Here is an 11,184-nt window from a genome sequence, read left to right on the forward strand (position 1 = left end):
TGCGAAAAGGATAGAAAGAACGTGGCATGGCAGTCATAAGTTTTCTTCCAACAAACAACACTTAAGGGAAGAAAGATATTTATTTATTTTCCTTGCGTGTAAAGCATACATGCATTTATCGTTCACTTGAGATGACTACAACAACTAGTGAAATGGGTACTTGATCGCTGGATCTGATACCTTGATCGCTGGATCTGATTGTACCTCATCGATATTTGCTTTAATACCTACCCTATCTATCGTGCAGGTATGTAAGAATGATAATCATGCTGAGCTTTTATGCGTACTATCAATTATTACACAACTTTGACAGCTCTGTCGGTAGTAGCACAGGTAGTAGGCAGTAGGCAGTAGACCCCTAACAAAACCCAACATCCCTGAAGTAAGAGTATAATAAAGTTTCGACTGGATAGGGAGAAAAATAAAGAAGATATCTTATATATAAAAATACAAAGTTTATTTATCAATATCACATCTAAAATACTTTTCTTAAAATTTACATTGGACGGATTAGATATCTTACAATAATAATAGCTTGTATAAAAGGCTGTTTTAAAATGAATATTTTTTACTTATTCTAAGTACGACAGCAAATATGCTACTTCAGTGAGATCTTGAGGCACAGACTCATGATAACACAAATATAATTCTCTTGGCTCTGGTTCACTGAAAACTCGGCTGAAACAAAAACAATAACATGTAAGTACAAACTAATATTATAATATTTTTTTATTTCCGAAAAGTATGCAGTTACCTCTGCCATAGATGGAAGAAGGAGACAGACAGAAATGGTTTGTATAAAAATTACCCAACAACCCAGAACAGGTATGGTTCGGTGTTCTTCTTGCTGACGCCGCATTGGCTTAGAATATCGAGAGGCACTTGAAATAACATTCCATGTTCTTTCACAGCTACCAGAATTTTGTTCAACGGGTTCGATGGCGCGTGATTCTTCTTAAATCTGGGAATGTGACATACCAACAGTTCATTAAGCAGAAATAATTGGTGAAAACAAATGTTTCAAGCCACGTATTCACTGGGAAACAATGTTTCAGATACACAGTTTCTGAAACATCACGTAGATGTTTACAGCAACAATGTTTCGGAAACTGCCGTCCACACCGTCAGATGTTTACAATATGTCGCCCGAGGAAGTAGTGTTGTTGTGTGGTGCCTACATTTATTCCATTTCTAGTAAAAAGAAAAGAAAAAGAAAAGAGAAATTACTTGCTATGAAGACATTTATTTGGCGTTTATAAACAAATGAAACACGCGTCCACACTTGTATGCACATGTTGCGCAACTGATTTGTTTCTGAACTCCCCACCCGTGGCGGCGAGCACAGAAACATTCGATAAACACGTAGTGTTTACAGAAACAAAATTATATGTTTCTGAAACAAAATTATTTGTTTCAGAAACACGTAGATTTTGTTTCTGAAACAGTGTTTATAAACAATTGTTTCTCAGTGAATACATGGCTTAAAGCCACGTATTCACTGGGAAACAATGTTGCAGATACACAGTTTCTGAAACATCACGTAGATGTTTCGCAATGTTTCAGCAACAATATTTCGGAAACTGCCGTCCACACCGTCAGATGTTTACAATATGTTTATTTGGTGTTTATAAACAAATGAAACACGCGTCCACACTTGTATGCACATGTTGCGCAACTGATTTGGTGGGGAGCACAGAAACATTCGATAAACACGTAGTGTTTACAGAAACAAAATGATATGTTTCTGAAACAAAATTATTTGTTTCAGAAACACGTAGATTTTGTTTCTGAAACAGTGTTTATAAACAATTGTTTCTCAGTGAATACATGGCTTTATACTTTAAAATGTATGCAGTTTTATAATTTACCTTATACTATGTTGCAACAGCTCATGTATTCGCTTACAAGCTGATCTAAATGTCTTAACTATGTAAGAATAGAGTACATTGTTGGCTTGCAATTCTAAATTCTTCACTGGCGCAATTAGCATTCCCTTCTCGGATTCCAACTGAACAAAGTGGAATAAAACATTTTCTTCTCCTGCTGTAATTCTGAAAACAAATTTTTTGTTACTTTCTTCTACTCTGTTTAGTATGAGGTAGTTACAATGACCATCTGCATAGGTACCTCTGTACAGGAACTTGATTAATTTCATTCAATAAGGACTTCCTGATATCTGACATGTCCATACTGCCACTTGTTCTACTCCCATCCTGGAATCAAACATAATAATCACGTAAAAAATACAAACGTCTGAAGTGAGAACCTCTTTTTGGGACCTTTTTGGGAAGTCGGATAATTAACACGTATGACGGACAGAGACGATTTTCTTGAACAAAGTTGAGTGAGTACTACTTACCAGTTTATCCCAATCTGATTCTGAGCCTGAAGAGTCCCTTCGATTTCGTTGTTCCCTATCCGCTCTCCGACCTTGTACGCGCTCTTCGCTTACTTCGCTAAAATTCAAAATATTACATGACCATAGAGAAAACCGTTTAAATTACATAACTATAGACCAGAAACAAGTACATAATAGGCAAGTTCAGCAAATAGTCACGAACATCATTTGTTTTCGCAACAAATAATCTTTACTAATAAAGATGATTTTTCCTTTGTTTCTTTGGCCTTTTTGGTTAAAGGCTCCGTAAGCACTCAACGATTTGAAAGATTCTTTCATTGTTAGAAAGCTACACTATTCCCGATTAACATAGGCAATATTTTGTTCAGGGACGAGACGAAGTTTCCCCGTGACGCTCGAATCATTGGGGAAAATAGGTAGTCGAAAATAAATAATACACCTTACCTATTACTTTTCAAGCTATTAGAATCTTCAGAATAGCTGACATCTAAGCTAGAATGTCTGTATTTTTGTGCCGTGTTGTATGATTGTCCATACAAACTGTGATGGCTACCATAGTTAGTGAGAGAACTCATAGAGTTCATGTCACTTGTACTTGAACCCACGTTGATTTGTTCAGAAGAATTGTGACGGCGTTTTTCTGATTGTAATTTTGATAGTTTCAGAGTTGAGGTTTTGAGTGGCGAGTCTGGTTTCAGCGCTGAAAGCAAATACAGGATATTAATAAAATATATGATTTTATGTGACATAGGATTTTTGTAACGGATCTATGATTGTTTGACTCCCTTCAAGATAAATGGTCAGTAGAATAGCTAATTATGGGGTAAACAGCTAATAAATAACTTATTTTACAGCTACATAAACTTACTGTTAACATCCCTTATTTTTCTTCCATACTTGGTAAGATACTCTGGTGCAATTTCTACTTGAGGCTGTAAATTGGAACCATACCATGTTGCCAGATATTTATTCAGTCCAACATCAAAAAGTAACTCTAAACAACTCTCACATTCTTCAACATAAAATGGTGATGGTGGTGTTACTCCAACAGCCTGAAATTATGAAAACAAATAAATATTAATATGTGCCTTTACATCTTTATACAAGTAAAAAGGTTTTAATTTTTAAATGTCATAGAGTAAAATAAACACTTACATCCTCTGTACAGCCACCGGCTTCCATCAGTGTTGCCAGTATGAAATGACCCTTACCAACAGTAAGGAGAAACCAGCGCCCATCACAAATCCTGCGAATAAAAGATGCTGTTAAAACATTTAATAAATAAAAAAACTACTTTCTTCTAGCTTCATAGAAACATGTTCACCTATACTCATTTCCATCATTCTTGTTCATAGTTCTGTGTTCATTGATAAAAACCTCTTTCCAAATTACAAGTTTCTCTAGCTCCTTTTCTGAGCTCAGCTTCAAAATGCCATTCAATTGTAAATATGCATTGATTTCCTTCAAGTCATCATCTTGCAAGTGTGAACTCAACAAATGACCTGAATAGTATAAGCAGGATCCAACAACTGTGTACAGTCTTTGAAAGTTTTCTACATCATCTGTCTGAAAATAAAAGGAAAAGGAAATAAGTATTTGGTAATATGTCTCACATACATTCCCGAACTTCCATATTTTTGTAGTACAAAAGGTCCTTACCCATTCACGATAATCAGCAGCTTCCAATTCAGTTATTGCATCATCAACTTGCACCCTTACTTCTAAAGGCAGTATAACTGAATGAGCAGCTAAGACGTCTTCTAAATACAGACCCACATTCCTTATAGGATCCTCTTTGCTCCCCTTATTGTTTATTACCAAAGTGACGAAAATACGGGCAAATAAACTATCCAATTTGTCAACATTATTAGGTTTAGTAAAGCTTGTTTTAAGAGAACCATATAGAAACTCTAGCAGTCTCACTACTTGAGCTATTACTCTTTTAGCTGCAAACAAATCAACTTGTTTGTTTGGAAATGCCACTAACAAAAGATCATTGTAATGTGAAGTGTAAGTTACATTGATCAAAGTATTATTATGGAGGACAGTTGAGTTTGTTGGTTCACTGGTCCCCAAAGACTTTGGTGCTAAATGATTCAATGTCACATAGGCTCCTCTAGTGTTGTATAAAAAGTTCTGGTTAAAAGGCCTTGGATAGCAGTAAAGAACTCCTTTGTCATCATTACTGTTATATTCTATGTCATTACAACATATGTAAAGGACTGAACATAGTGACTCTTTCAATAAGTGAGTCAGTGAATTATCTGGAGCATTTTTGGACTTCAATAGCTTTTCCAAATCAACATTATGACCTTCTGTTGGCACTTGAAATGTTAACCTTGGACTGTTGTGATCCTCAACAACCCTCTGTAGAATATTATTGATGTTATAAGAATTCACTTCAACACCATTTATTTTTGATAAGTAATATCCCTTTTTGATCTTAGGAGTGTAAATAGCTCTGGCTTCTGTTAAAAAATCTGCAACTGTCAAAGTCTTGCCATCAGCATGAGTCTCAAGGCTTAAGCCAAAGAGTTTTTCCAACTGGCAATTTTTTTCACTACTAAATATCATGCTTTTGCTAACCTGAAATAGAACATAAAAGGAGTGATTAATGTAATTGAGAAATAAACTGCCTGAAGTTAAATGTAACACGAGACTTAAGAAAATACAGTCACTTTGAGATCCTTCATCACTTAACATGCTCAGTTTGCCCAAAATAATGAAAAAAATGCAAAATGAACACTTCAAATTCCTTTGAAAATAAATACCTGAATAATAATATTTTTGTCATCGGTTGATACATTCTTATTTGCATCTGCAGATAATATTCCAATACTTGATTTTAAAGCACCCTCTGTATTTTTTGACCTGTGTGCTTTTAATACTTTGAATATCCTTCCTGTAATGTGTATAACTTTTAATTAGGTAAAGCCACAATTTTTTAATAATATTTTTTTTACAATAATTGAAGTTTAAAATAAGTAGAATCGATAAACAAATAAAATAAACAAAGAGAAACCAGTAGGTACGTCTGATTAAATTTTAATTGAATGAGTTGTTGTGTTATTCTTATATAATTTGTGTTCTGAATATATTTAAAAATAATAAGCAAATTGATAATTTTAAATACCTTTCGTAGACCGCCTAGTTGAGGATCTTTTAAAGTTATTTCTAAGTTTGAAGGTTTCACAACTTTCTAACAAAGGCGTTTTGCTGTCTGTAGTCTCACTATTTATTCTAGTTTTTATGTATACTAATTCCCCATCTTCACCAACATCGGAATCCCACTCAGGTACAGAGCTAAAACAATAAACATCTTTGAAGTTTTGTTTAATTTTATTAACGCCGCTTTAATGAATACTAAGTAAGCACACGTTACCTTTCGGAATCTGAATACTTTGAGTCATCAGATGAGTTGGTCCAATCATTATCTGAGTCGCAGGGACTTTCGTAGGTTGCTTTACCTTTATAATTGTTCATAATTACATAAAAATAATAAAAGAAAATCATAAAAGTTTTTACAAACAATGCGTTGTTGACAAATTTTGACAGCAGCACAGTAAACGAAAGAAATGACTTTGTTTATCTCGTTCAGAAACTAAGGAGAATGTCAATTTTGACACCATCATTTTTTATAAATTGTAGCAATGTGTTTAATTTACTGTCAATAAAAACATATAATTTAAAAGAATGCGTAATTTTTTGCAACCATGTTTTGATCATCATTTTACTTAAAGCTATGAAAAAATATTTTTTGTTAAATAAACGACGAAAGACACACGCATTATGACTTTTTCCTTTAAAAAATTAAACAGAATACTCCTCCCTCCACACCATAAATGACCATAAGCAACTCGAAAAAAAAATGGCACCAAAATTTAAAAATGGCGAATCCTAGCATTTTAATGTTTTTATATCCATAACACCTTTGAACTTTGCCAACAATTCAACTATTGTGTCTGAGCTCACCTTAATGCAGTGTTTAATTGGTTCAATTAATTAATTACTATCTTTACCTAATGGATGACTGCTGCAATAAAAAATATAACAATGGATTGTTCAATTCATCGAGCTATATTATTCACAAAAAGAAAGACCCAAATGATGGCAAAGAAGCAAAGGATCCTTTCAGCAGTCATCCATTGGGTGGAAGTATCCAAGCGAAGAGGATTGAAGAGATAAGTTTATATTCACCACGGCAGGTGACAGCGTTAAAGAAAAGCGTGGGGTCACTAAAGAACCAAGCCACCAGCGCTAGAATAACTACCCCGATAAGAACGTGTCTTGAACCTTATTGTCAAGTCAAGTTGGTATGTTACATGCACGCATTTTTATTTTCTCCATGAACTATAAAGTAACCGTTCAAAATCACTTAAATTTGAACATAGATTCTACTCCCGCCAGTCTGTTGTAAAGTTGCTTCCGCGAAGTCACAAAAATGGCGCGTGATTTTGAAATCACAATAATTGAAATAATACACCTTAAAGCAAGAAATACATAATACCTACATTACTACATTAAGTAGGTAATTTAATTAAAAATATCTAAGCAATTTTAATAATATTTATTATTTATTTCAGGATTCGTTGAACGAGCTTAAAGATAGCACAAAAAAGTTATTATACCTTCTAGAAGACATACAGTCAAAGACTTATTCAAAAGATCTTCCTCCCCAGGACTTCACCGAAGTCTTACTTGTAAAGCCGGATGGTGTATGATTTTTTTTTTTTTTTACCGTTTAATTTATTTTCTTTTTCGGCTTGTTAAGTAGGTACCTATTGGAAATCAGGTAGGTAGGTATAAATTATTCACTTAAAGAACCGTTACTATCTCTAAGATCATTAGTGAGATAAGATTCTCCTTATATTGTAGGTACCTACTTATGTGTTTTGCTTCCAGATGAAATGGCCGTCAGTAAACGATGACAACGTAGATCCAGCACTGAAGAAATTGGAAGCCCAAACGAAAACTTTGAATAGTATTTACATAGAGGTAAACTGTGATTTATTTAGCTTCATTATTAAATAAGTACCTATCTATTCAAAAGAAAAAATTTGTAAACATTCCTAATTTGCCTGCTATTTTATTTTAATTAAATTAATAATAAAAAATATATTTTTTCCTAGGATGATGATGACGATTGTTCAATATTCAAAAGGCTTACAAGAAAGTGCCACTGTTTAAACCAACAGGAATATAATGACTTTATAATACATTTCAACGAAGACACGAAATACTTCACAAGCACCATTGGAGAAATTATTAAAAATATGCGCATACTGAAGAAGTTTTTGTATATGGGTGGCAGATACACACAAAATGCACTGACATTTTTGAATGAGGTATCTTATTTGATTTGCCACCAATTCCTTGTACTAGTAGGTACCGGGCTATGCAATCCAGAATCTTTTAGTACTGAATAGAAGGGGTAGGTATATTTTCTGGGTACATCATGAGATAATTTTTTTTTTGGTGCGGTTAAGCATCGCCATCCGCATCGTTACGTCGATCGCTTGGTCTCGGACAAACAACTAGCCCCGAAGTTGCCTAAAGTAATACACATTGTTAGTTCCAAGTACCTACCTACAATGGCGTTCCCCAAGGTTCTATTATGTGACCCAGGTAGGTACCATTGAAACACAAGTCATCCGTAGGTAGTTAGATAAATGTTTGCTTAACACAATTTGCAGGGTTTGGCAGATTCAGGATATGTGGAGAAGGTAGAAATAACGCAGGGTTGTTCTCATGCTGACGTGTGTAATGTTTTCGAAGACCATTCCATTGTCATTATGTGTATTTCTTGGCCATTCAAGTTAGAATACTACGGAGATAGTATGACACAGGTATTTTAATGATTATTTAATTGCATTCAGTTAATAATTATGGGTCCAACAATTGATACGAAATTATTATTTTAGAGTTTAGCAGCATCATTTATATCCAAATTGGCGCAAATGGAGGAGGGTCGTCGATACTTGAAATTCACATCAAGAATAACAAATGATATAAAAAAGGTTTTACGAAAGAAAGGGTCTAGGTTAGACATGGATACTGTTGAATCTTTAAACGCCGCATTAAATGTGCTGCATCCACCAATGACACAAAATTCATCATACTTGAAGCATACTGATGAAGGTAAACAAAAGAAGTTTTCTACCGAGACCTGTACAAGTATAAAACAGTTTGAAAGTCCATGCCAAAGGGATGTTACTTCCAATATTGATATTAATATTGACGATATTACAAAGAGAAAAAAGATCGTTCCTATCTATACAGATTAACATAAATTGGACATTAGAAAATTTGGATCATTAGGTAAAATTCTTAGAGTTTTTGTTAATTCAGAGTGGAGCATTTCTACTATGAGATTGCTATTTTCAGCGTATGGAGCCGAAAATATAAAAGCTTTAAAGCATTATAGGCAGTATATGACATTAGATGAAATTTTTACACATTTAGACTTACTACACAACCTAAGTATAGAAGATCATGGCAAAAAATATATGACATCAGTCTTGCCTTCCTTGCTGATTTTGTTTAAACAAATGCTGAAAGAGTATGACAATAGTGAAATGAATATAATAGTAACGGACATCCTCAATAACATTGTCTCTACTAACATGCTAAAACCAAAAGAAAACACTTGGCCTCGAACAGTGACAGTGGCACACACTGCAACAGAGGTAATACCTTTACACGTTACTATGCCTAAACAACTTAATAATACTTACATTTTCGAGTTATTTACCATTTACAATATAATTAAATTTTTCAGTCTATTAAAATGAGGAATGAGATGGTTCAAATGCCCCCACCACCTCCATCACATAAAAAAAGTCATACAAAGAAGGCAAGCAACAAATCAAAAAGTCATGTGGGACCTACCAAATTCCGCCAAGCATCAAGACGTAAAGGTATTCATGAGAACTCTATAATAAAATACATCCACCACAAATATATGAAACTAACAAATATATTCATGTTAGTTTCAGAATATGAAAATCCAATTTTCCTAAACCGATCAAGAAAGTTTACCAAAGGTACGCAATCATGTCTATGAAATTGTTAAAAATCGTTACTGGCACATGCTTTTATAACTTAAGTTTTTTAACATGTTTGTTTTTCAGACGGAAATACACACATCATAGTTGTTCCAATCGAAAATAAATAATACTGAGAGACAATATTGTTCAAAAACCGTTTATTTCCAGTAACAATAATAATATTATGAACCACATCAACCAAAAATAAATCTATAACATCTAATGTTAAATTCAGAAATGGTGTAAAAATGTATACACAGTTTTTTGGAATTAAACTTTTAACATATTTACTTGAGTTTTCTGTAATATACAATTTATTTCAAGCATTAAATAGTGATTATATTCATAACAGTAAATAAAAATGCATCTGGAATGACTTTTAGTTAGCTGATATCATAAAGATGGCTGTGTAAGTTAATTTTTAAAAATAAGTATTTATAAGCAAGATTTAGAATATACAATAAATGAGATCGAAATAAACACCACTCTACAAGACTAAACAAAACTTTACATAAATAATAGCAATAAAACTAGTTTTTGTCAGATCGCAAATATCAATCAAACTGGCCATCGTCATAGTGATTGTAACTTCTGCGAGATCTGTCATAAGCTCCTATTGTTCTTTTGTTTGGTGGAGGAGGAGCACTTTGTCTAAAGAACATAGCCAACAATATGTAAAACCCTCCAACAATTTTACTAAAGAAATCTAGCAATCCCAGAAACATTGGAGTTGAGTTTTTCACTAAAAGTGACAGTTCCCTTACAAGTGCTAATATAAAGTTTCCAAGAAAATTAATAAAAGATGAACTTCCTGTAAAGATTGCAATAACAAAAGCAAGCAAAAATGTTATAAATTCCTTCACATTGCTTATAGACAAGAAACTTTTCATAGTTTCAACAAAATCAGTATAGGTCTCATTAAGAGATGCAACACTACTTTCTAATTTCTTTTCTGTGGTTTCAGTAGATTTTGTTGTCTTCACGGCTCCAGTCAAAATCGGTTCTATCTCCAAAAACGCATCTGAAATATGTCTCAAACATTTCAACTGTACCATAACTTCATCATCCCTGAATTTTAAACTCTTAATTTGAAACCAAAAGGGGCCGAAGGGCTGGTTGTCTATTTCTGTCCACAGGCAAACCCCAGATGTATAACCTAAGGCTTCCGTATCTGTGATTCCTATCCAATGTGTACTCGGACAAACTGTTATCAGTTTATGTTGTACGTCTAATAAGTCTTTCTTTAGTTTAACCTCTGCTGGACTTACTACGACTATGTCTCGGTATCCGATACGTTTATCTGCAAGTCTCCTTTCTACGTAACGTCCCAAAAAAATTCGTGACTTCAATCTTTCTTTCAGATAGTTTTTAACTTTGGTCGGTTCTGCGTCATCCTGGCTGTCGTATTGGGATGTCGTTACTGATGAATTAAATGATAAATTCGACGGCACAACACTCATTTTAGCTATGAATAAATGATTAAAATAAATTGTATAAAATAGAAAACAACAAAGGCTTGTTCACTTGCTTGGCCTTTTCAGACTTGACTTTGTTTGTCAATCTTGTTTGACATTAACATTGTCAAAGAAAATTAAAATTACGTTCCTTTTTGCAGACTGAATTAAACTCATGTTGAGATAGTCAATAATAAAATATGTACGTTCGAGTTAAAATGAATGTGTATCTAAGTTTTTATTATTTAAAAAAATTGAAGTAATATAGCTTCTATAACAGACAACCACAATTAGCTACTTTTTATGCATATGCGGGAAATAGTTA

The 11,184-nt window shown here is 33.5% G+C and overlaps 3 protein-coding genes across 4 annotated transcripts; 1 reads left to right on the forward strand and 2 right to left on the reverse strand.

Moving 5' to 3' along the window:
- Positions 1-443: 443 nt before the first annotated feature.
- On the reverse strand, positions 444-5,935 carry LOC110370319 (protein inturned). 2 transcript variants are annotated; one of them, XR_002429243.3, is made up of 13 exons: positions 5,742-5,935; positions 5,493-5,662; positions 5,131-5,261; positions 4,019-4,945; positions 3,684-3,925; positions 3,515-3,605; positions 3,228-3,411; positions 2,804-3,059; positions 2,360-2,456; positions 2,128-2,213; positions 1,869-2,051; positions 755-961; positions 444-678 (listed from the first exon to the last, which is right to left on the reverse strand). XR_002429243.3 is itself a non-coding variant. In XM_021326064.3 (13 exons), the coding sequence occupies exons 1-13, from the start codon at positions 5,870-5,872 to the stop codon at positions 573-575; spliced, it is 2,757 nt and encodes a 918-aa protein (XP_021181739.3). In that variant the 5' UTR covers positions 5,873-5,935; the 3' UTR covers positions 444-572. The 2 variants fall into 2 exon arrangements, 1 of the variants encoding a protein (XP_021181739.3); XM_021326064.3 differs by having other exon boundaries at positions 809-961.
- A 270-nt stretch (positions 5,936-6,205) lies between these two features.
- Positions 6,206-9,693, forward strand: LOC110370282 (uncharacterized). The gene is made up of 10 exons (XM_021326027.3): positions 6,206-6,672; positions 6,943-7,074; positions 7,262-7,354; positions 7,489-7,704; positions 8,053-8,205; positions 8,281-8,497; positions 8,744-9,045; positions 9,138-9,276; positions 9,349-9,402; positions 9,490-9,693. The coding sequence occupies exons 1-10, from the start codon at positions 6,382-6,384 to the stop codon at positions 9,531-9,533; spliced, it is 1,641 nt and encodes a 546-aa protein (XP_021181702.3). The 5' UTR covers positions 6,206-6,381; the 3' UTR covers positions 9,534-9,693.
- LOC110370284 (uncharacterized) lies at positions 9,547-10,971 on the reverse strand. Its single transcript, XM_021326028.3, has one exon. It carries the CDS (start codon positions 10,863-10,865, stop codon positions 9,960-9,962), a length of 906 nt encoding a protein of 301 aa, XP_021181703.1. The 5' UTR covers positions 10,866-10,971; the 3' UTR covers positions 9,547-9,959.
- Positions 10,972-11,184: the final 213 nt, after the last annotated feature.

This window comes from Helicoverpa armigera, chromosome 7 (assembly GCF_030705265.1).
Source record: "Helicoverpa armigera isolate CAAS_96S chromosome 7, ASM3070526v1, whole genome shotgun sequence".
Taxonomy (NCBI): Eukaryota; Metazoa; Arthropoda; class Insecta; order Lepidoptera; family Noctuidae; genus Helicoverpa; species Helicoverpa armigera.